This window comes from Hemibagrus wyckioides, linkage group LG05, assembly GCF_019097595.1.
Source record: "Hemibagrus wyckioides isolate EC202008001 linkage group LG05, SWU_Hwy_1.0, whole genome shotgun sequence".
Lineage (NCBI taxonomy): Eukaryota > Metazoa > Chordata > Actinopteri > Siluriformes > Bagridae > Hemibagrus > Hemibagrus wyckioides.
In genome coordinates, this window is record NC_080714.1 from 5,166,713 (window position 1) to 5,190,943 (window position 24,231).

The 24,231-nt window shown below is 39.1% G+C and overlaps 1 protein-coding gene across 1 annotated transcript in view; it reads right to left on the reverse strand.

Moving 5' to 3' along the window:
• Positions 1-484: 484 nt before the first annotated feature.
• disp3 (dispatched RND transporter family member 3) overlaps positions 485-24,231 on the reverse strand; it is a 42,614-nt gene continuing 18,867 nt past the window's right edge. Inside the window, exons 2-21 of the mRNA XM_058390039.1 lie at positions 20,200-21,410; positions 19,735-19,954; positions 17,512-17,648; positions 16,958-17,092; positions 15,979-16,139; positions 14,898-15,037; positions 14,720-14,811; positions 12,070-12,219; positions 11,466-11,627; positions 11,006-11,146; positions 10,333-10,469; positions 9,137-9,306; positions 6,577-6,707; positions 5,886-6,061; positions 4,859-4,985; positions 4,356-4,501; positions 4,083-4,242; positions 3,717-3,830; positions 2,420-2,595; positions 485-2,208 (exon numbers count right to left, since the gene is read on the reverse strand). Coding sequence (XP_058246022.1) covers positions 1,852-2,208; positions 2,420-2,595; positions 3,717-3,830; positions 4,083-4,242; positions 4,356-4,501; positions 4,859-4,985; positions 5,886-6,061; positions 6,577-6,707; positions 9,137-9,306; positions 10,333-10,469; positions 11,006-11,146; positions 11,466-11,627; positions 12,070-12,219; positions 14,720-14,811; positions 14,898-15,037; positions 15,979-16,139; positions 16,958-17,092; positions 17,512-17,648; positions 19,735-19,954; positions 20,200-21,190 — 4,023 coding nt within the window. The 5' untranslated portion in view covers positions 21,191-21,410 and the 3' untranslated portion in view covers positions 485-1,851. The remainder of the gene's footprint in view (positions 2,209-2,419; positions 2,596-3,716; positions 3,831-4,082; positions 4,243-4,355; positions 4,502-4,858; positions 4,986-5,885; positions 6,062-6,576; positions 6,708-9,136; positions 9,307-10,332; positions 10,470-11,005; positions 11,147-11,465; positions 11,628-12,069; positions 12,220-14,719; positions 14,812-14,897; positions 15,038-15,978; positions 16,140-16,957; positions 17,093-17,511; positions 17,649-19,734; positions 19,955-20,199; positions 21,411-24,231) is intronic.

Consider the following 24,231-nt stretch of genomic DNA (forward strand, 5'->3'; position numbering starts at 1 on the left):
AAGAGTCAACCCACTATACAAACATTGCCTTCGGCATGTGTTCAAAAGCTAGCTGATTTTACGTGTGTTTTCTTTTGTTGACAGAATGGTGGTGTGGGCGGTCTGTTCTATTTTTAGCCCAAGCTTGGTGGCACGACTTCCTGTGAGGACCCTTGGCATGGAATGCTTGGCTTGGGTCAGTTCTTTGTAAGCAGCCATACAGTTTATATACGCTTGGCACTGGTAATATTAGTCATATTTTTGTGTGGCTGGAGCGGATTATCTGCATTTACATTATTTCTTATGGTTAAATTTGTTTCGCCATACAAATTTTCGCCTCCAGAACCAATTAAATCCGTATGCCGAGGATCTATTGTACTTTGTACTTAGGAGATGTTCTCTGTGATGGAGAACATTGTGAAATCCAATCTCTAAAACCAGGACGAGTAAAAAAATGGGTCAAGGCATGCAGGGTTTTGCAAGATCACAAAATACAAAAGACAAAACCCAAAATTCCCTCAAGGTGAGTGTATTGATTTGATGTATGAGAACCAATAGCATAGCTTTTATACAACACAGTGTATAAATCTTTTTTTTTTTTTCCTCAACAAGAAACATCTCAACTACTCAAGTACAGATTTACAGTGATATAAAACCAATAGAACAGCTTGTTGGTCAGTTTCACAAAACAAATCCTTATACAAAATACTTCTGAAAACACAACTTCGAACCTAGCGATGGTTACACAGTACCATCAACTGACTAGAATTAAAAAGGCTTTATTTCAGTTTTGTAAGAACACCGTCGTCAATGTCAAAACTCCCGTCCCAATGACTTTTTCTCAATAATATTTTACACGCCCAACATTTCCTCAGCTGTCCCATAGGATAGAGCTGCAGCATACTAAAATATTTTTATTAGACTTTCTCAGTCTTCTTTTATTGATACTTGGACAGGTTCTTTTTTTTTTTTCCTTTTTCTTTTTAATAACCTGAGGTAGACGGCATATCCAAAATCTCCCAGGACCTTTTTTTTTTTTTTTTATTCTTATTCATTAAACCAAATAAAGATTCGAAGAAAAACATTTCCAGTCTACACGAGGAGTTCTTTAGTAACTGATTTGTGAAACTCGTTGGCCTTTCTAACGTTCGCTCCTTAAACTTAAAGGAAAAATTCACCCTGAAAGACATCATAGATCTGGAGTTAAATATCCGTAATGTGCTTAGTGATTGTCCTGCTCATTTGTTGATCGGTCCCTCCATTTCTATTTCTTATAAGGACGGGGATGTTGCCAAGGAAGTAACAATCGTTTCAACAATCTCAAAGATATGGGATAATGACTAAATATTGGTATTAACTCCTTAAAACAAAATAATTTTTTAATTCACCACTTTTCAGCCATGCTTAAAGTCATATTAATGAGAAGTCGAACATAGGCGCAAATGTTGGACTTAAACACCCAGAATGCAAGGTTAGCAATCTATGAGATGACTAGCAGGATGTTGCTGATGGCAAGATTAGCATGAAAGTTAAAGTCAGACTTAAGGAGTAAAGCTCTGCCGCAGTCTTGTTAACTAGAGGTGAAGCAAGGGCTAAATCTCACTGGTGCCATTATCAGCAGGTTGTCAAAAAGCATTGTGGGTAATTTAGGCAAGCGGTGAATACAGAACATTGTCGATGAGAGAAATAAAATGCAAGCCTTTCATGGTGGATCTTTCCTTTAAGGCATCCCACAAGGACCGCCTTTTAATTTCAACAAAATAGTATACAGTATCATGTACATCCCAATAATTTACACACCAAATACATTCTGTGGTTGGGTCACAACACTTAACTCTTCAGCCTTTATCTGATCAGTAGACATCATTAAATCTAAGTAATAAGTGAGCTCCAGCTTGAGGAGATCAGTTGGGATCCAGTCCACCAGAAAAGACACCCTGAAAGTCCCACCGCAAGCACCACCAGGCTGGCTTTGAGAACTGCTCGCGGTGGCCGAGTGAAGCGTGAAGGCCCCATTGTGGCGAGGAGGGCTGTGGTCACAACGAGGGTGAATAATATCGAGATGGCAGTGTTAATAGCCACAATCTGGCCAAACTTTGAAAAAGGCATAATCGTGCAGAAAAACAGTGGCACGGTGGATATCACTGTGGTGATCGCGCTGGATACTATGGCGACTCCGACGTGATTGACAGCTTCCAGCGTTCTACGCTGACGCTCGGCCGATGGGTCCTGTGTGGCACAGAAATGCAGAAACAGCTGAATAATTATAATACTAATAATTAAAAAAGGAGCCAAATATGTTGTTTGTGTAAATCTTACTAATCCAATATTGTAATCGGGTCATAATGAACATCAGGTTATTCAGGATCTTATGACCTGTTCTAGTTTTAGCCTGGATAAAGAAGAGAACAAGATGCGAACGTCTGATTACAGTCCGTACCATGCTGTGACTGACGGTCCCCACAATTTCCGTATCCCCAGCAAGCAGGAAACCCTCAACCAGGTGCAGGCAGTAATCCACAGACGATCCGACTAAGATGGAGAGCGAGATTGCCTCCACTGCACCCATCTCCCAGCCCAACCAGTACATCACTGCTACCACCAAACACACCACACCTGTGTTCAAATGAGGGCAGACTTAATACACATACATCACACGTACCTTCATCCTGCCTCACTTAACACCAAGAATTACATATACAGTACATATACAGTACATGTAGGTTATTTTTAAAATAAAATTATATAAAGTATTAAACATTCTAAAAGACAAACATTCATAACATGCATCAATATTTAATACGTATTTAGCAATGTCTTCCTATTACCAAACGAAAGATTATTGTTTTCCTGCATTTGTCTTTATATCACTTGCCTTGGCTAATAGGAAGTGGCTTTCCATTTTCAAAAAAAAAAAAAAAAAAAAAAAAATCCATTAAATTGATGTAATAGTGATTATTATATTTCCCTACTGCATATTACCCTTCGGTGTAGTGTATTACATTAACATATAAATTAACCGAAAGTATAATCGAGGGAAACATCACAATATGCAGCCTATGAGGAAGACTGGAAATGGTATATAATATAATTTCAGCAATGTTCTATTGAGCAGAAGTAGATATCCTTTGATAAAAATGTATACACACTGGCCAATTCAATAGGAACACCTGTACCCTTCAAATGGATATGATTATCCAGCCAATCAATTTACATTTTTGGCGTTTGGTAGACAGCCCTATCCAGATGGATTTACATTTTTTACCACAATGTTATACAAGGGTTAAGGTTCTTGCTCAAGAACCCAACAGTAGCAGACCTGGGATATGAACTCACAACCTTCTGATCTGGCGGTTGCTGCCATAACCACTGAGCTACATCCCAATTTATCAAATTATCTTCGACTCCCCAATTTCTGCCTGCAGTCTGGAGCTCGATGTCTGCTTCAAGGTTCAACATGATGTGCATTCTGAGATGCTTTTCTCTTCACCACGGCAGCACAGAGTTGTTATCTGCATCTGCATGATTCTATGCATTACGCTGCTGCTATGTGCCTGGTTTACTGGATCCCTGCAACTAGGTGTAAAGCCTTTCTCTGTTTTTATTAAGCTTTGGTTACATGTTTGATCCTCAAAACTAGGGTTGAAGGCTGTTATTTTCCAAACAAGTTGATCAGAATAGACCCCGATCAAGGGAACACTGTCGAGGTGGGCTCGAGGAAAGGCAATGTGTCTTACCCAGAATGCTAAGCAGGATAGGCAGCAGCAGTAGAGGATGGACAGTAAACACAGCGACGGACGCTATACAGATGGCCAAGGACAGAAGCAGACTGTAAAGTGCGCTCTCCACACCTGCAGTTAGGAAATTATGGAATGAAGCAGACATAAATGAGAAGGATAAAATGAATTTGATCTTGATAAATTGACTACACTAAATAGTGTGAAATCTCTCTTAATTTTCTTTATTTATTCTAACTGTTATTAGATATAGACCCATTATAGATGCATCCTACACCATGTATTCTCTCTCTCTCTCTCTCTCTCTCTCTCTCTCTCTCTCTCTCTCTCTCTCGTAGCTATCCCCCATCTCCCTCTTTTATGCACCTATGATCTCCATGAATATCTGCTTCCAGTGCTGGCAGGTCTGAAAGCCCCGTCGCAGACTTGAAGTTTGTGGGAGAGATGCTAATTGCTCCTGAAGGAAGCTCTCCCACTGCAGGAAATCTGAATATGCCTGAAACGAGGACTTTCCTTTGTAGGTGGTCTGGGTTTTCAAGAGAAAAAAAGAGAAAGCAGAACAGAAACAGAAGAATACAACAATTTACCCATGACACAGTTTTAAATAATGAACAATCCATTAGCTTTGTTTTTACTGACTGATTCAAAAGCCATGGAGATCCAGTGTACTCGGCCCCCCTGCATGCCCACTGCACCATGGGATAGCTGGCCAGGCAGGAGGTTGGGCTCAGGAAGGGACTGACACTCAGGGTGGAGGAGAGGAAGAATAGATGTGAGACTGTTGCCTGAATCAGTAGAGAGAAGAAACATTTCATGGAGAATGAGAATAGAAAAGAGAGAAGAATAAAAAGAAAGACTTCTTGTCTGTGATTAAACTGTATGTAATGTAATAGCTTATAATCATTTTGATTGAAGCTGTTTAATAATTTTTTCTGCATCAGTATGTAAAACGCAACAGGAAGTACTGCGATTGAAAAATAATCAACTGGATATTAATGAGTAGACTGGTGGAAAGTGGAATTACTCCTACTGCCTAGTAGTTGATTTCTTCCAATTATATCACATCCTGAAACGTGTTATTCTTGATATTATTCCACTTTTCTTCTGTGTGTGTGTGAGTTAGCATAGTGTGTACTTTTCACCTGAAGGCAGACACTGTGCCCCGCCAGGCTTGACAAGCTGTGTATTGGCACTGATGGCTTTGCAGAGTCGGCATAAGTGACCAATTTCATTGAAGAGATCAAAGTCAGGATCGTAGATCACACTGCCCTTTGTAGGGGAAAGCAATGAAAAATAATGACAAAAAATTTCAGAGTAGACTAAATCAAAGCTAACTGTGTGCAGTGATGTTGAAGATGCAACTATAGAGAAAAACTCGTTTTTTGGGGTTATTTTTTAAAATAAAATTACCCATATGGAACCCATTCAATATTTCTGGACATCTGATTCCATTTGATTCAACTTTGTGAAACAGTGATGTAGGTCATTCTTCTTTATGGCCACATTGACAAGGTTGGTAAGGTTAATCCGTCGGCTAACTCTAAAATAGTCAGCCTTATTACATGTGCAGCTACTGTACAGCAAACTCACCACTGAATACAACGTAGTCACAAGGTATAAAATATAAATGATGCTAATTACAGGATGTGGCCCTAGAATGTAGCTGTGTTGTGTCACTGCAAGTCACCAGAACAGGCATTGGTTCTACAAGCCTCTAGAACCAGGATGGTGTGACAAAACTCCATCCTTTCCTCATTTGGTGTTCTGATGATGATGGAGAGTGCTTTTTATCAACTCTGGTGACTGTGAAGGACATAGCATTATGATTTACAACATTTATATTCTCATGAAACATTCAACGAGCCCTCGGTTTTTCTTTTCGCCCCTTCATTGTGTACAAGTAAATGCATGTCAAAGAGTAAGCACAAAGTCATAGCTCAAGAATCAACCAATCAAATAAATCAACCACGATTTGTGCTCTTGAAAGGGTAAAAGGTTTTACAGTGGAAACTCGGCATACAAATTGTATTGGTTCTGGAGGCGAGTAATAAGGCAAAAAATTTCTATTGTGAAACGAATTTTCCCATAAGAAATAATGTAACTGCAGACAGGGAGGGCATTCATATGCCAGGGTTCCACTGTATACACATAATAGCCAATTGTTCTCACCAGGTCTCCAATAACATGGTTGTCTGAATGTTGAGTGCGATTGACCCCGAGTATCCCAAACACAACGAACACCATTGCTCCGGTGTCCACCAGCGGACGTACTGCTGGCTTCCCACATCCGCCTCCACTACACGGGTTAAAGCCAGACGTCTTCGAAATTTTCACCTCTCTAGGGGCTGAGAGAGCCAGACATAATCTCAGTGATCATTTATTTAAAGATTAGTTATAAATGTCCTGCATACAAATGATAGGTCTCCTAAAATCAGGGGGTATACTGCAACAGTGGGATGAATAGAATGGATTGAGAATGGACTGGTCAATGACAGACCTATAAAAAAAGTTTAAAAATGTGTTATAGATTGAGTTATAGTTCATAAATGAATAGAAGATGTCTAGGTTTATGTATCATTTTGGAAGGAGTCTCCAGTGTACATTTTGTAACTGTAATTTTCAGGATGGAGCATTTTTCTTAGCTTAGATTTGATGATGGAGAAACTTCTGTTAAGAACTTAAGACCTAAGGGTAACTGGATTAGACGGATTTGAATGCCAAAATCAAACAAACTGAAGTATCCTCCTCTGTAGGAATATTAATGGAGCTCAATAAAATCTAATATTAATCATTTGAAATGATCTCAATTTGAGAAATTTTATGTGTGTGTATGTGCTGTGTGAGGTTTCAGAGGTTCTACCTGCAGGCACTGGGATGTAGAAACTGCCCTGAGTGGGACCGTCATTCCCAGAACCGACCATACAGCCTGGCGGTCCATCACACACACGGCTAGGGTACGGGCTTAAGGTGTTCTGGGCAAAATACAACTTCCTGTAATGGTGGAAATATTTGGTTATATAAAGTACATGGCAAATCTTAGTCTCAGTGGAAATCATAGACTGTGAGCAACGGCAAATGCTTTATGTAATGTGTGACTGTGATGGTGATTAATCTAGTCAGTTCCTTTAGTGGCCACCAGAGGAAGATATTGTTTCCTAATCAAGACTGATTGTTTTCACCTGTAACTGTGGTTTCTTTTAAACTCTGCTCTTAGTATTCCCTTTGTTTTAGCAACTTTTCTTGCTGATTTGAGATCGCTGCTGGTTTTCTCTTGAACGTTTTGTTTGGTTTTATCCACTTGATCTGCTTTGAGCCTGTATATAAATTCTGGGCTGAGGAAAAGTTTTTACCTCATACCACACTGTGGTAGAACTTTTTTTTATGGGACTTTCTCTGAGACCTTTAGATGTCCTTCAGCTCCTGCTCCACAGCCACAACCCAAAGTATAAATAGTGATCTGCCTTGGGTTCCATAAACCTTATTCATAGTCTTCTCCACAGGCCCAGGGTACATTAAATTAGGCACAAAATCCATTGGCATTACCCTAATCTCAGTATCTTTGTATTCCCCTGCGTGAGCTAGAAACCCTTCCTTGGATGAGCAGTTTTAGGTCTAAGCACATCACTTTACATTTGAGCCTCTGCATCAATGGTTATCATCAAGAAAATATACTACAATTTGCCTCCTGACTGGTCCACCTGCATGATGATGGAGTAGCAGCGAGTTCATGAACCCTAAGCAAGCGTTTTAACAAGAACAGAGATCATTCATTATATTATTCCATTGATCCGCTTTCTGGTGCTTGTCCTCCTTTTGTCTCAGCTCTAGAGACTCCATCTATGGAGGTTATATGTCTACTTCTCCTGCAGGTACTGGAGTCTTTTTTGTAGGGAGAAAGAATCCTGGTACCCAGTCCAACAGCTTAGTAACCCAGTCCTCAAACAAACATAGTAATGCCCTATAAATTGAATGATCCAGCTTTATTTCAAGCCTTCTTCAATAAGATTTCCAGTGACAAGCTGAATCATGCTTAAATCTCTTCATTCATAGTTTCAGTACCACAGAAGTACCTCTCACAACCCTGACCAACAAATCCCATATGTGGGTTACCTGGATGCCTGAGGCCGAACAGGAATAGAGCTCAAATTGCATTTTATTTCTGTTCTGATCAAAGTGCTGACATTGTCACTGTAAAAGTTGATTAAGCCATGCTTTCTTGGTGATCTGCAAATAAAAAAAAAGTCATTCACCTCCTACTTTTATCATCCTGTACCTAGAGTGGCAACCGGGAAGCTATGACCATTATATCAGTTGAGAGCAGAGTTTTCTTTAATATTTTCAGTGTGATCCTATCCTACATCACTTCATCCAAGAATATTAAACCGGATGTCCATTTTTCAAATATACCCATCCTCTAGAGCTGGACGTAAACCTAAGTCCATTGCTCTGACCTTCAAGATGGTGGCTCTGGTCCACATCCTAGGTCTGACCCACCAGGTCACCTTTTTATCCTAGCCAAAGCCCAGACCCACGTCATTGCAACTACCTCACTGTCTATCCAGAGGTCTTGGCAAAGGTTTGTGCATTTGTTGCACTAGTGACCAGACTCCTGGTTATGAACTTATTTACTTTATTTACATTTATTACTGGGTCCTGACCCATAAACATTAAACAACCTCAGAACAGAGAGAGAGCTAAACTTCTCAGGTTTGCATTACTTCCAGTTTTCCTTCTAATATTAATGGTAACCTGGAAACAACCTACCACAACCTCTCACTACCCCTCACTCAAATTAGTCGCATCCGATGAGATGATGGGTTAAGTATTCTGCCAATATACACCAATCATGTATCTATTAATTGTCAGTTCTGATTTGTCAAAGTTGATAGACATTAGCCCAGAGATTTGTTTAACAGACTTGGATGAGGTTCCATGTTATCCTTCTGTCTCAACAGCTGTAGACCCACTAGTGATGCAGACTGACGCCAACCTTTCGCTCAAGGCAAAACGGGCATGGTGGTTCTCGGGACCTGCTTGGGAATTGTATAAAATAGACCCCCAGTTTCTTGGTCCATTTAAAAGTCCCGAGAAGGGTGAATGCAATAGCTTTGGCTTTCCTGATTAACTCTAGCCTCCAAAGGGCCACCAGAGTTTGGCATTTTCCTGTATAAAACACCTTATTTAACCTTATTTATTTATTTATTTATTTATCACTAAATGACATGGTCTAGTAGGCAGATAACCATATAAATATTTAATAAGTGTTCATAGAATCGGCATCCTTTATTAAAAGATAGCACCTCTATCAGTTGCTACTGTTTATAGTATCCATGGCCTCATTTAATATGCAGAAATAAGGTGATATTAGCAAACCATTCATGCTGAAACCACTACATAACAACATAAAATATTCTGCTTACCTGCTGTTCTTCTGCTCACTACGTGCCACAAAGAAGCTGAAGTCTGACCTCCAGCCATGGCGAGGATCGCATGACCCCAAGGTCAGCATCCATCGTGGCCGGGGATGGTAGGCATGCGACACGCACACTGTAAGCCGTGTACTATAGTTGCCATGGTGACTGTTATAAGCCTGTTGCAATGATAATAAAACCATCATAAGCTGACAAGAGCCGCAAGGGTGTAAGCTGGTGTTTTTTTTTTTAAAAAAGTGCACCATTATTGAATTTTTTGGGCAGATTGACAGTTTAAAAAAGACAATGGCTCAAACCAAATCACGATTTGTTTTATTGAGGTTTAATAAGCAGTGCAGACGTTAAACTCTCATGAAAACCATAGCAGCTGGGAAGGTTACATCCTTGCTACCTATACTGATCATCTGATCAAGTTAGTAATGTGATGTAAAGCGTTATTAACTTAGCAACCCATTTTACATAACGTTCTACCAATTTCCCCTGAATGTTCTAAAACATTTTGCTTCAGTGCCACTGTTCAACACGTCACACCCTCTACTCTAATGTTCTGATTTTATTCGTTAAAAATCTTTAAATGCACATTTATTTACACTCATTTTCAAGCTCTCATAAAGCAACAGTAAAATATACTGCATATTTTTGTTCTATAATTATGTTTCCAGGTTGTAATCAGGCACAATTATGCTATCAGGGAAACTGTTTCGAGTGAAAAAAGGGATGTAATTTTTAGAATTTATTAAGACACCGAGTCAAATTAAAAGTGTCTGAAACAATCTGCTAGGTGACATGTAAAAGCAGTGTTGTTGTTTGCTTGTTTGTTTTTAAAAAAATAATTATTAGCCTGATTATCTGGTCACCCTAATAAGGTAGGTTTAATCTAAACTCTAGTAATGATACATAAAATAAAAAAACAAACAAACAATGTGTTGATGCCTTGGACCTGATGTTCTGTCAGTGAAATATCAGAAATAGAAAACTCTATTAAACAGACAAAATATTATTGTGCATGTTTAATAATAATAATAATAATAATAATAATAATAATAATAATGTTCCTAAAATAAATCTGTAAAGCTGTGAGTCTGTGGAATTTATTCCCTGGTTACAAAAACCCAGGGGTGAGAAACCTGTGGTGTACGTGATATACATAAACCAGTGAGACATGCTGGTTTGTGTGTATGGACCTGAAATGATGGCACGTCTCCATGCCTGGGGCTCAGCGCTCTCCAGGGAGCGGGCATGCTGGCACTAAGAGAGTAGCGATAGAGGGTGACAGGTGCATCCACCTCCAGCTTAGACACAAAAACTGTCAGAAGGCCATCTGTAGTGAAGATAAAGTAAGCCTTTAATTTATGGATACAAAACCACCTGCTGAACCTTGATATGATGAGCTTTGTATATCATTTATATACAAAAAAGATGAACCTTATTTACGCACACACACAGACCAATTTATCAAACTAGACATGAACGAATTTATTTGTAAATCTTATGCACGTGAGAATGTAGTATTCATGAAGATCCGGTTAGTCAGAAATATTTCACGAGCTCCTGAATTGCTAATGTCAACCTTGACGGTGAAGCAGTTTTGCATTTTTACACTTCAGATTGCTCAGTGGTTCATATTCACATACGAAACCAGTGAATAACCCTTTAATTAGAAGAAAAGTAATGGCACCGTATAAAAGAAGGGCGTTAGCGTGTGTGTATAAAAGCCAAAGCTGGGAGAATGTTTAGGTATAAAATAAGTGTAAAATCAATAAAACCTACTTTATGCAAAAAAATAATAATGACATATACAGTGGTGCACTATAAGCTGTCTTCACATGCATTGTACAGTTTCAGTGTAAATTAGACCTGTTGCAGTGTGTGTAGCGTTAACAGTGTTTTGCTGTCTCAGACTCCCTGCTGCTTGGCTTGATGGGGAGCTTTTCCTTGCTGTGGAGCTCATAGCGTGGACGCTGCTGTGCAAGCTGTGCGGTGTTTCCATAAACACTCCTAGAGGACACAGACAGAAAGCATTTTAGCAGCATCCATAATGCAGCACAGCAAAAAAAAAAAAAAAAGTAACAAAAGCCTGGCATTCTGGGGCAAAGCGGTACCAGAGTTAGTTCGGTTTCACTTTAACCGTCGGTTAGAGGGAGGTTACTACCCCTCTTGAATTATTCATACCTGATTTATTCTGTCTTTTTGGTTCCTTCAGGAACAAGAGCATTATTAAGAACTTGGGGAGGAAAGAATGGGAGAGCTCCTCTGAGGTAATAGGAATGGAATGGAAGGAAATGAGATACATAGCGACCCCAGTGGCGCGTCTCACCTGAGCACATGTGACACGAGATCCCCTGAGCGCTCAGGTTGCTACGGAGATCCAGCAGTTGCTGTAAGTTGGTGTTGTGATGGAAGAGCGCAGGAGCATGACTGGCTGGTTTAAGGAGGCCGCAGCAGCATGCTGACGTAAGCAGGACCACGATGTACAGAGCTGAGAACAATGGAGTTGAGCTTGTTTGTTTTGTTTCTCATCTATGTCAGGAATTTCATTTATTGACGAATGACATATTGTACTTATATATATATATATATATATATATATATATATATATAGTTACGTTTCCTGACATCTGCGAAACAGCTTAGTTCACGTTATCGCTTATGCTATACGTTATACATTTATATGGCGCATCCAGCACACATAAAGTACGTGTCCTTGTATAAGTAGTGAAAAGATAACAAATGCGAATTAGCACTTCGAAAAAAAAAAGATATGCAGCCGCACCATTATCAGAAAATTAATCGGAACCTTCACTTGCAAATTGAAGCGCAAAATTTTCCTGCGTGCTATGTAATATTTCCCCCCTTTCATCCTCTCCATACATAATATTAGAAAGGAAATCTATTTCGTCTTATCGGAATTTCAGTCTCACCTATAATTGCTTTACGTCTCTTTACCACAGGCTCAGCCACCCAGGATCGCAGTGCCCTCTGGAGTTTGGCACTGACCAACCCAATGTTCCCTTCTGTGGACGAATCCGGGAGCCGCAGCAGAGCCGCATCGAACTCGGAGTCGTGGAGATCTGGAGAGGATTGACAAGCAGGTTTCTGTTACTGCCAAGCATTGTAATTGTGCTGGATTTAACAGAGCAGGGATACAAGAATCCAGACTTAAATAAACATCTGCCTTTCTTCAGCTGAAACTATTTAAAATGAAGTGGGTTTTAATTCAGTGAACTGCTTGATTGGCATCACCAAATGGAAAAATACAGTAGTAGGGGTTGAGCTGAACATTATATATAAGCTTAAATATTAAAATTTAATACTAATACTCAGAATTTTAAGCTTTTCCTGCCTTTTAGCTTAAAATCTCCAAGAAAAGGACAATACATATTGAATAGAATTCAATTAACATGATAAGTATGTATCAATCAATCTATTTACATTAACATCTGATGTTAATAGTGAATTAGCCGCTATACTTTATATTGATATGTGAATGCTACCTATATATGCTTCTCTTTTTGTTGCTTGGGGTATTTTCTGTCAGCTTGTTAAATTGCTTGGAGTTTTTTGCGACTTGTTGGAAGTACTTGTTGGTATTATTAACACAGCACAATATCCCAGAATGCATTCCGACCTCCTGAATGAGGTCGTTCATTGGATCTTAATCCGGTCGTCGCTTCGTAGTTAGCCGTGTCTCTTAAATTCATTTATTTATTTATTTATTTAAGCTCTTTTATGGAAATGGTTTACTCCGCAGCCTCTTGAGCTTCCCATCATACATTTCTGTGTTTTTATCACTTGCATATTATGACCACATCTGTTGCTTTCTCTCTGTGTGTCCAAATCCTCCTTCATTAGGAAGTTCCTATTTACAAGTTGGGACGTTTAACCACTCTGGTCAGAGATGATGGCAAAAATTCTTTTAATTAACTACAAGTACAACAAGGTTGTCAAAATCTACTCCAAGAAAATAGCATAATATGTGAAATCAGCTTCCGTAACAAGTAAACATTCAAGTTCAAAGAATTTACTGTCAACTACAGACATGTTCATTGATACATTTCTGATATATCAATTCAACTTTATTCGTATAGCACTTTTAATAATGGACATTGAAATATAGAAGATGTATAGAAATATAAAAATGCAGAATAAAAATGTCTGAGCTTAAAATTAAGTTTAGATTTCCTACTCGTAATTACAACTTTTGTGGTTCAAACGTTTCATCTCCAATCTTTCACACCATGACATGCACATTACTATGTATATCTTTATGTCGTTTTTTAATCATATTTATTATTGTTGTGTTTTTCGATCGATTTAAAAAAAAAAAATCGATTTAATCTCAACGAATTTTTATCCTGCTTAAATAAAAGCTACTAACTAACCATCTCTTCTCTTTATTTTATCCATTGGCACACTAGGTTATTATCCCTTCCCCTATAGTACAGTATATAGTCTGGATATACAGCATGTTCCAGTCTTTTCTGTCACTCAACTAAAAGTGAATGTTCGCTGGCAGAGAGGAATGAGGTATAACACTAAGCTGCCCATCACTGTAGTCATAGCTCTGTGCAGAGCGACCTGCTGAACTAAGTGGAGATGTTGATGATGAGGGGAACGAGGCTGACGTGACCCCCGACATCATCATGTGTCATCTGCCATACAGGCGGAAAGAGATGTGTATGCGGCCAGACATACTAATGCCCGGTGTCCTATATTACACCTCAGTCCTCTCTCGTTCACGAACCAAACTAGCTCTTTCTAATAGAGCTATGGGTTAAACACTTGAGTGCCTTAAATTCTCTAAACATCTGATATTGTGCTCATTTACTAAAGCTCACAAAGCGTGCTCTGAGACCAACACTAATTATTTTTCTGATGTAATCCTAGTGTATTCTGGACATATTTTACAATTAACGATCATAGACGTGACCCGTATGTGACCTGGAGGAGCTACAGCATCTTCCTACAATGTGAGAAACCTGCTAAAAAGTGTTCAGACTGTATATTTAATATAAAGGGCACAATGATAGTATTCTGATTATTAACTCTTTTTACCAGAAGCCAAAAAATGGACTTAGTGTCTGTTTTTGTTGTGTCCATATTCAATATTGAATGTCTTGGTCATAGTGGAAGTTAATATGAAGCCCATATGAAAGTAACTTGGGGCTTTAAGAATTTGTAGTTTTCATGAGTTTTTCTGTTTTTTCCCAAGAATACTAGAGGTTATATTTTCATAGAAAATATTTCCAAATATTTCAAAATTCCAAAATCCCCCCCCCCCAAAATCATTCATTTTTTTCCTTCCAAATGGGTGACACCCAAAGGTGAATGTTGATATCAAACCCATTTCTGCTCTCTGTGATGACCCAAGTGCTTGTTCATAAGCATCTGTGTAAGGTTATCCAACAGAGGGAAAAACACACATCTACAATACACTGAAAGCCAACAGAGTCCTGACTTAGTCAGACTTGTGTCGATAAAAAACAATTCATTTGTATACACTGATCTGAAAATGTCCCATAAATCCATTTACTGGTAAAAAGCCAGCAAACTAACTGGGAGCAACCACACCTGGTTCTGTCTCTACAGTCAAAAGAGCCACGTCATCATCCTCATCAGAAAGAGGGCTGAGATTGACCGAGAGTGTATTCAGAGTACTCCACCTGTAGTAAACAACAAGCAGTACACACTATAAATAGATAGACAGATCCAGACATATTACTGAGCAGAAAGTGATAGAGTACTTTACCATTTTGGACAGGCGTTAGCATGGGCAGCAGCACACTGATTCCAAATGCAGAGGGCAGCGGGCATTAGAATTGACACCCAGAGCCAGCAGCAGCTCACGATGAGAGACATGAACAGACTAAAGTCATGCACCGCCGGGATCTGCATACATAATGTATAAAGTGGAGCCAAGTGTCCAAAAGTCAAATATAACTCTAATTATATTGCTTTTCTTTTCTTTCTTTCTTTTCTTTTTTTTTTTTTTACATATTTTATTACACCCACGAATCCAGTCAGGTTTCCATTTTCAGGTGCTAAATAAACATGAACCGATGACACTCAAGGTTAAAAAGACGTCTAAAAGCAGTGCCTTGTAGCTTTACTGTCGTTTCGTTTGTGATGCTGTTACAGCTTATTTAATGATGTCTGAGAAAACATCTGTCAAAATGCGCCTCATTTATAGTCCCAAGGTGTTTATTTTTTCCTTTTTGATATAGTGAATGATTTTTGTTTGGTCTTCTATTATTGCCCTATTTTTTTTTTTTTTAACAAAATTGTGGCATCAAGACACAAGTAAATGTAATGTCTTACTTAAAATTGCTTGCTAATGTATTTGGTGTAGATATTAGATGCAGCTTGTCAAAAATAATTGGAGATAAAAAATTTCACATAATTGCAGCATCTGCATCAAAAAAGGTTTTTTTTTTTTTACTGTTTCTTTTAAACCAACGTTCCTTTTGTGTTTTTGTTGTTTATTCGCTATTAAATTCTTCAGGGTAAGGCTACTCTAAACAACCAGCTTTCAAACAATTCCTTTTGAGCAATCAATCCCGAGACCTATCACAAATCTCGGCTGTTCAGCAACAGCTTTGTATGTCATGTGCTAAAAAAAAAAAGAAAAAAAAGAATGGAAATGTGTGCATTTGTTCTTGACAGTTAAAGCTAGGTATTGAAAAATAGGCAGACTTCTGACGTTTAAGATGAATGATTATAGAATTGATTCCATGTCTCAGAACCGCACAAAGGAAATTATTTGGTCGATGTCGAAGCTGATGTTGGCACGTTTCAGCAAAAAGAAAAGAAAAATGCTGTTGGATCAGTACCTGAGAGAAGGCATTGGCTGCATAGGCAGCTGCTGTGGTGAAGGAAGTGAGGAAGGTGGCACGACTTGCTGTCTTCACAGTATGAAGCATACGCTGCTCAGCTCCTACAACATGAGCTGCCTGTCTGAACGTACTGATAAATACAAACACATCATCCACACCTAGAAAAAGATAGAGAGACAGAAAGGACAGGACATATATATATATATATATATATATATATATATATATATATATATATATATATATATATATATATATGGTTCAATAAGAACAAGAAGTCTCCAAGTGCCTCACAAAGTTTTTCTCTGAAAAAGGTTTACTGTCAATGGCGAACTCTGAATTAGAAATTTTCTGAGGATACAGAAGAAAAGAATCCTTCTAAATAGATCTGCCATTGCTGAGCCGTTAAAAGAAGAATTCAGTTGCATCAGTGGCTCAATGTTATGATTAACCAGTATATGGCTGGATGGACAGTCTTTTAAACAGTGCATAGTAGAAGGTTCTCCTTGAATCTTGAAGCCAGTAAATGTTTCATCATTGCACGGGTAAAGTCATTGGCCAACATTTGTATTGTTCTGTCCTCACATTACACCTAAAAGATATTATTCGAGAATAGCTAACATGTTCATTTTCTGTCCATGGTAAGGCATGCTAATCCTAACATCTTGTAAATGTGAAAGCCGCAGCAGGCGCTGGAATTCGGAAGCACGTGCTACAGTGAGGTTTAATGAAACCAGTGTAAAGTATGCCCTTGTTACTGTTTTACAATTTCTTTGTTGTTTTATTTTCTATTTGATGAAATCTGTGTGATACTGATTTGCCCACCGTTTAACAGCATATAAATAGTTTTAGTTGATATAATAGGTACATGTTTTCTACAGAAAATAGGGAATTATAGAAAATGATAATCGAAAGATTTGATCATTGATTGATTGATTGAATGATTGCTTGATTGATTGATTCATTCAGCACTCACCAATGCCAATAATTATGAAGGCTGCAACACCATTGAGAATGCCCAGGTACTTCACCCTGAACATGACGTGGTAGAGAAACAGAGCCACCAGGCAGCTCAGGCCAATGCTAGCCAAGCCAAAGAAGGTCAGAAACACTACAAACAAAGGAGAAGAAAATAGAGGAGGTTCAGGTTAGTTAGCTTTGTCTTACCAGAAAGTGTTAAGCATATTTAAAATACAAATCTAATCCTTCTCAGTGGTGATGCGGTGTTGGTTTGGTTGAATACACTTTTAGGAGGTTTATATTTTCATGGACTTGTGCTTTAAGAAGATTTGAGAGCATATTATGTGGATAATCCAGAAAAATGCAACGGTTGAGCTTATACTAGAAATTAAATGCTTCTTGACCTGAACAGAGTAAAACTATTGTTTTGCTTATTTCAGATACTAAAGAGAGAATTTAATATTTTTTGTTTGATTGCAACAAACCACTGTTGCAGAGAGAAATGATTTCATAAATAATCCCATCCTAGAAGTGCTCTCATCAAGCTGAAGAAATGCATGCAATCCTTACATGAGAACGAAGTGAGGATATAGACCAGCACTGCTATACAGGCACCACTGAATAATGCCAGCAACATGTCGCTGTGGAACGTCCTCCTGACCTCATCATCAAAAAGCTCTGTTCCCCCATAGAGCACCTTCACCTTGCTGTGAAAGAAATGGAGAGAGAAGTAAAAGGACAGCAGGGAAGAGATATGTGGGTAAGAGAAAGAGCCTGAGAGCAAATTGCCCATGAACAAGATTCTAAAGGGCACAAAAGAAAGAGGATAGCATGGACAAAAAAAAAAGAAAAAAGATTGCTCCGCATCGGTGGTCTGATGAAAGAACAAGGAATTATCTTATTAGATCACTCCATATAATATGCCATTCTAAGGAATAATTATGTCCACCCCAGTACAGTACCTTTGCCTTGCTGGGAAAGAGATAAAGAGAGTAGTGAAAAGAACTGCAGGAAAAAATGACAAAGAACGGATGGAATGGAGCCAGCATGAGATGAGGAAGGTTTGTGATTCAAGGAAAATTATGCAAAGGTGCCAACATCTGTGGTTTAGCTTGAGCATTCATGGTTTTGTTACCTTGGTTGTCTTGTTACGGTGATATGGGAAACATTTAAAATACATGCTTTGCATCTTTAACAGTTAAATGGTTATCATGCCAAACATGACTAAAATACATCTGGCAGAAAAGCAATTCATAAAGTACACAGATTTCACTGAAGGGGAAAGGACACCGGATTCAGCTGAGAGTGAAAGGACGCAGATTTCACTGAATGGGGAAAGTATAGAATTCACGGAAGGGGAAAGGACACAGGATTCACGGAAGGGGAAAGGACACGGGATTCACGGAAGGGGAAAGGACACAGGATTCACGGAAGGGGAAAGGACACAGGATTCACGGAAGGGGAAAGGACACGGGATTCACCGAAGGGGAAAGGACACAGGATTCACGGAAGGGGAAAGGACACAGGATTCACGGAAGGGGAAAGGACACAGGATTCACTGAAGGGGAAAAGACAGAGGATTTACTGTAGTGGAAAAGACACTGGATTCACTTGAGGGTGAAAGGACACAAAATTTACTGAATGGGGAAAGGACACTGGATTCACTAAAGGTGAAAAGACACAGGATTCACTGAATGGGAAAGGACATAGGATTCACTGAAGGGGAATGGACACTAAATTCACTTGAGGGTGAAAGGACAGGATTCACTGAAGGGGAATGGACACTAAATTCACTTGAGGGTGAAAGGACAGGATTCACTGAAGGGGAAAGTATACTGGATTCACTGAAGGGCAAAGGACACAGGATTCACCAAGTAGGAAAGGACAGGGTTCACTGAAGGGAAAAGGACATATAATTCACTGAAGGGGAAAGGACACAGGATTCACCGATTAGGAAAGGACAGGGTTCACTGAAGGGGACAGGACACATAATTCACTGAAGTGGAAAGGACCCAGGATGCATGATGCTGACTTTGTGAATTTGTGAAGAGGGCGAGGCTGTGGTCTCTATTTGTTAAAAGCTCTTGATAGAACTTGCTGTTTATCATTTATGCTGTTGGCATCGGGGCCACCAAAATTCATTAGGGATTTGATGGCGCAATTCTTTCTGCCTGCTAAGATTTTCTTGTTAGACATGTTGGCAGCTCTGCATTATGCAGAGTACTTAGAAACAAGGAACAAAAATATCTCTTGGTGTGGCTGTTCAGAGGGATGTAATGTGGATTATCTTAATTGCATCTCAGTACACTAATCCCGTCTTACAGGGATAATTATTTTGATCAAGACACTTATGTCATTTTATTATCTATAGGGTCATTTGTTTAAAGTATTAACAATGGGAAAATTATGTGAAATTCAAATCCTAGTGCCTTTGTTACAAAGTACTGTCAGAAAGGGACTTTGTAAAAGCAAAGACTGATCTGGAAGAATCTTAATTTTGTGAATCTTAGCCAGCATGCAAGAATGGAATTCTCAGTATTGTGCGAGTAGTGGAAGATGATGCTCATAATTTGGTGGAGAAGCTTAAAATTGAATAAGAGTGTCTTTGACACTGAGGTTGACACTGTAATGATTAAAAATTTTTTGACTTATTTGGGAACTAAATTAACCAAATTAACAGTTTATTAGATAAGACATTAGGAATTAACTGAAACTTCAATGTCCATGAACTTTTTTAATCTTCCAAGACATTCAGTTAATAGCTATCAAATTTTCTAGTAATCTGTACTTAACCTGGTGGACTGCTGAGCCAGAATATCAGCATACTGGACCACAAAGTTCCTGAACCTTTGTCTCTGCTCCAGGGGTCGGTCTTGTAGAGAGTAGAAAGATGGCAGTGGTGCTCCAAAATGGATCTCGCTGCGGAGGATGGAGGAATGGAGGCTGTCCGGAGTGAGTGTCTCATCCACATACCAATAAAACTGGGGGTGGGTGATTGCCAGACTCAAAGCACCTGTGCCAACAATGAAAAATGTGAAAAGTTCCATATTTTTTGGCTAGGTTTATTTTAATAACTGCATCTGTATATGATATAGATATAATATCAAGTTTAACGATGCTAAGCATTGTTTTATTAAGTGCAATAAAGTGAATCAAAAACATGAGGGACAATTGAGAAAGCTTCTGGACTACCAATCTTAAGCTATTCTAACCAGTAAAAGTCAATGTAGTTTGAATTGGCGGCTATAAATATCTCACCTTGTATATCTGCCAGGTCTGAGCCCATGCCATCAAAGTAGATCTTCCCTCCTCGCTCGCTGGGGAAGAGGTAGGAGAGGAGGGAGCTTGGGGGTGAGCAGTATGAAGGTCCCAGAGGAAGGTCCCTTAACACTTCCAGGGGCTTCCAGCAAAACTGCTGGAACTGTGGATGTTGCATGAGGAGTCGCTCCACATGGTGGATGGTGTGAAGACGCTCTGGGGTGAAGATATTGTTGTCTTTGTCACCCTGAGCCACAAACACCAGCTCCATCCTCCAGAGAGCCTGGGTCTGAAGGTAGGAATAACCTGCGTATCTTGGCTTTCTGACAAGAGCTGAACTTGTTTCTTCCTTCACTTGTGTTCGGTTATATTCTGTACCGTTTCTAGTGTGTTTAATTTTCCCCTCTTGTTTCTCACCATCAAGCATCATTTGGTCTGTTTTAGTGTTAATTCTGTCTTCCTGGTTTTGTGGTTTCTCAAATTTACCCTGCCTTTTTTCCAACACCTCAGATAGTCGTGTCTGATTGGCCACCACTGGCTGCTTCTCCTGTCTGTTTAATTTTAGCAACAGGAAATCTCTAAGGGCAATCGATTCAAAATCAAACCCCTCCGCATCACGTCTGTGTCTATCCCAAGACCCTAACTGGCTTTTCAGTGCAACGGTGAGTGCATCGAAGCGCTCTGCAGATGAATGGCTCCTTACTTCAAAGGCACTGTAGGAGAGATCAATGTCCAGGGGCTCGCAGTAGAGAAACATGTACGCAGAAAGAGTTAAGGGAATCAGAAAGCCTACAACAAGAACCACTCCACTGGCCCAGGGCCGAGTGTAAATCCATCCTACCGCCCACCACAATCCTCTACAGACCGGTTCTCCCCTGATCACTTCAACCCCTTCATCACAAGCTTCCTTCTCTTCTTCATCATCTTGTTCCTCGTATTCACTAAAGTCCCACATAGCCTGAAGCAACAAGGGCTCATCCTCTGAATCCATGGTATTACAGAGACACACAGGCAGTTATATCACTGCTGGCCTGGTGTAACTGTTTGTTATCTCCACATACAGTGAAACTGTGATAAAACAGGTTTGAATTACGCAGCAGCCCCCAGAGAGTGCCAGGTTTTTCGTAAATGGCCGCTCTCGAGGACAAGGACACAGTCGTTAATTCCGTCTTTCACTAGGCTGCCGGTGCACAGCCTCTGGCCTTTGAATCCTGAGGAAAGTGGAAATAAAAAAAGGAGAAGAGTGTGAGAGGAAACGGTGAAACCAGATCTCCAGGGGCAACACGCAGGCCCAGAATGGGTCGAGCCTTCGGCTTAGGATGTCAAACACAGAGCAGAGCATGTGTATGTGTGATGATAAATTTCCCTTCTTCATAGCCTCTTATCAGGAGAGCTGCGAAAGCTTTCACATCAGCAAAGCATGGTTGACATGGGTTTATCTGCAAGGGCATAAAATATGAAGAAGCGCCTAAAAATGTTCACTTGCCTGGAAAAATATCTTAATTGTTTAGTTACATTCTGTTCTGTAGTACGGATGACAATGGATCCTAACAATAAATATTTTCAGAGTGAGAAAATTGGATAAAGTTCTCTTGCAAATTTAATTTTCACATTGGATCATAGTATTTTCAAGCTCTCCTGTTTTAAGCAACACAATCCTAATATATTAAGGATATACATTACATAATAATATTTTAAATATCTCACATATCACATCCTCTTCTCAGTTATTAGTAATATAGACATTTAACATATAAACAACGAACATATATCTGTAGACACACCCTCCATTTGTTAGGTTTGTTAGAATGTGCTGTTATAGGTAAACAGGCAGGTCATGTGATGTGTTCTGGCATTAAGTGTAATTACTGATACCACCGTGAATAATCATTTGTTTTTCCTGCACTGTACCTCCTGAAGGGTTTTATTCCTCTTAATTTGCCCAGACTAACATTGCTCTTATTTATTACAGCTACATGCATTTATCTTTATCCATTTATGTTTAATGTTGTGGAACATTTGCAATACAAGTTAGTTCTTGTCTGTTTCACCAGCCTCATTTGTCTATCATTCATGGAGACTGGCTTGTCATAATATCAAGAATTGCTAACTCTGCCTCTGACAATTTCCCCTCCTGGGGTAAGGAACTTAAAGTTGCATTATTAACTCTAACTATTACAAAATACTGAAACTGGAGGCCCCTTGAAACAATGCAAAGTAAACATTTCAACTATTATATCAATCTTTATGCACTTTTGAAAGGTTCTATATGGAAATTTAAAAGGTTCTGTTTGGCACTTCATTTCTATATAGAACCATTTTTAAGGTTTCAATCAAATTGCCTGTGAAAAGTTTCTATAAGGAACCTTTTATGGGTTCATTCATTCATCATTTGGGTAATTCCTTGTAATAATCCTGCAAAAAAAATATGTAATGCAATATACTGAATGCAAATGTATTTCAGTGCAATGTAAATTAAGACAATTGGAATAGCCCGAAGAACATTTTGTGCCTAAGGGGTTCTTTGTTGTCACAGTAGAACTTTTGAATCTTTTAGGATATAACTAAGTAGTTCCATATAGGTCCTGTATGGGACCCAATAAACATTGTTTTTCTAAGAGTGTAATGTATTAAGACAAACACATTGTTATTAAATGTGGCTCTACTGTTAGAGGTGCTGAAGGTTCTTTGATTTGTCCCTCATAGAACCATACAACCAAGTTTTTCCTCTTAGGAAAAGGTTCCTGAACCATCCAAATCATCCTAAAGTAACCCTTCTTTCACATGGCCTGTTGTGATATTGCACGACATCGTGAAACAAGTCTAGCTGATGTAAGTCCCTGTAAAGCTAGTACATGTGTCTCATTTATGTTTTAAAAATAGCTTGCCTACTTCATGCTTAAGAATGAGTACATAGATGACACATACCATCCAGGAAGGTCCAGGGAAATTGATGACATTATATATCAGATAGATATGACTTTCTTTTAATTTCCTATTTACAAAACTCCACAAAATGTAAATTGGGTCAGATGATAAGTGTTAAGGAATCCTAGGCCATTCAGATGTTCACTCTTAATGGAGGGTATCCCCAGGTGTATTCAATGAAAAATAGTCAAGCTGTGCTCAGGGGAGGAACCTGTGTATACCTAACCCCGTATCTTAATCCCTGCATCCTTTCTCTGCAAAGAGTCGGAATATTTCACCTCTAAGTCTGGCCTGCTAGAAGATCGATGCTTGATTTAGGTGTAAAGAATCTCCCCAGGCGGGCTGCAGAGACACTAATAAGCATTCTGGGACAAATTTCTGAGCACTGGAACACTCTAAAAGTCATCTCTCAACATATCGGCATGAACCACTCACATGCCAGCGATAAGTGTACATTAGCGAACCTCTTTGGAAACGTTCATCAGTCATCCTGACATATTCAGTGATAACGGTTCTCGGTAAGTATATCTCAACACATCTCCAGACTTGATTCACAAATGAGGTAGTGAAGGAATAGGGGGGGAAAAAGTGAGAAACAGAAGAGTTATCACAGGAGGATGGTGGAGAATATTAAATCCTACGGTTTTACAGTCCCAGAAATGATCACCTCGCTTAAAATATTTGATACGGATAGAGGCACCTTGGGTTTTACAATGCTGCTGTCACATGTTATTTCCATTTTGACAGCTCGGATGCTTTCACGCTGATTGTGAAGCCTGATTTTTTAAAATCTTTTTGCCTTCCAGGCATCTCGCTGTAGCTGGAGAACAGACTTTGTTAGAGTAGTCATTTACCTCCCGCCTTGCAGGCTGCTGTCAGTCACATATGTTAAATTAGTAACAAAAACAACTAACGCTAGTATGTTAAGAGCTATACAATTTTTGGGGAAGATGTTGGTGTCTGTAGGTGGGTGGTTTCTCAATTGCAGTACCATTTAGCCTTTGTATCTCGTAAGACATGGCTTTTCATATTTGTACATTGAATTTTACAGCAACAGAAAATTGGTATTCTATTTTAGGCAACAATATTTCATGGTTTTTTTAG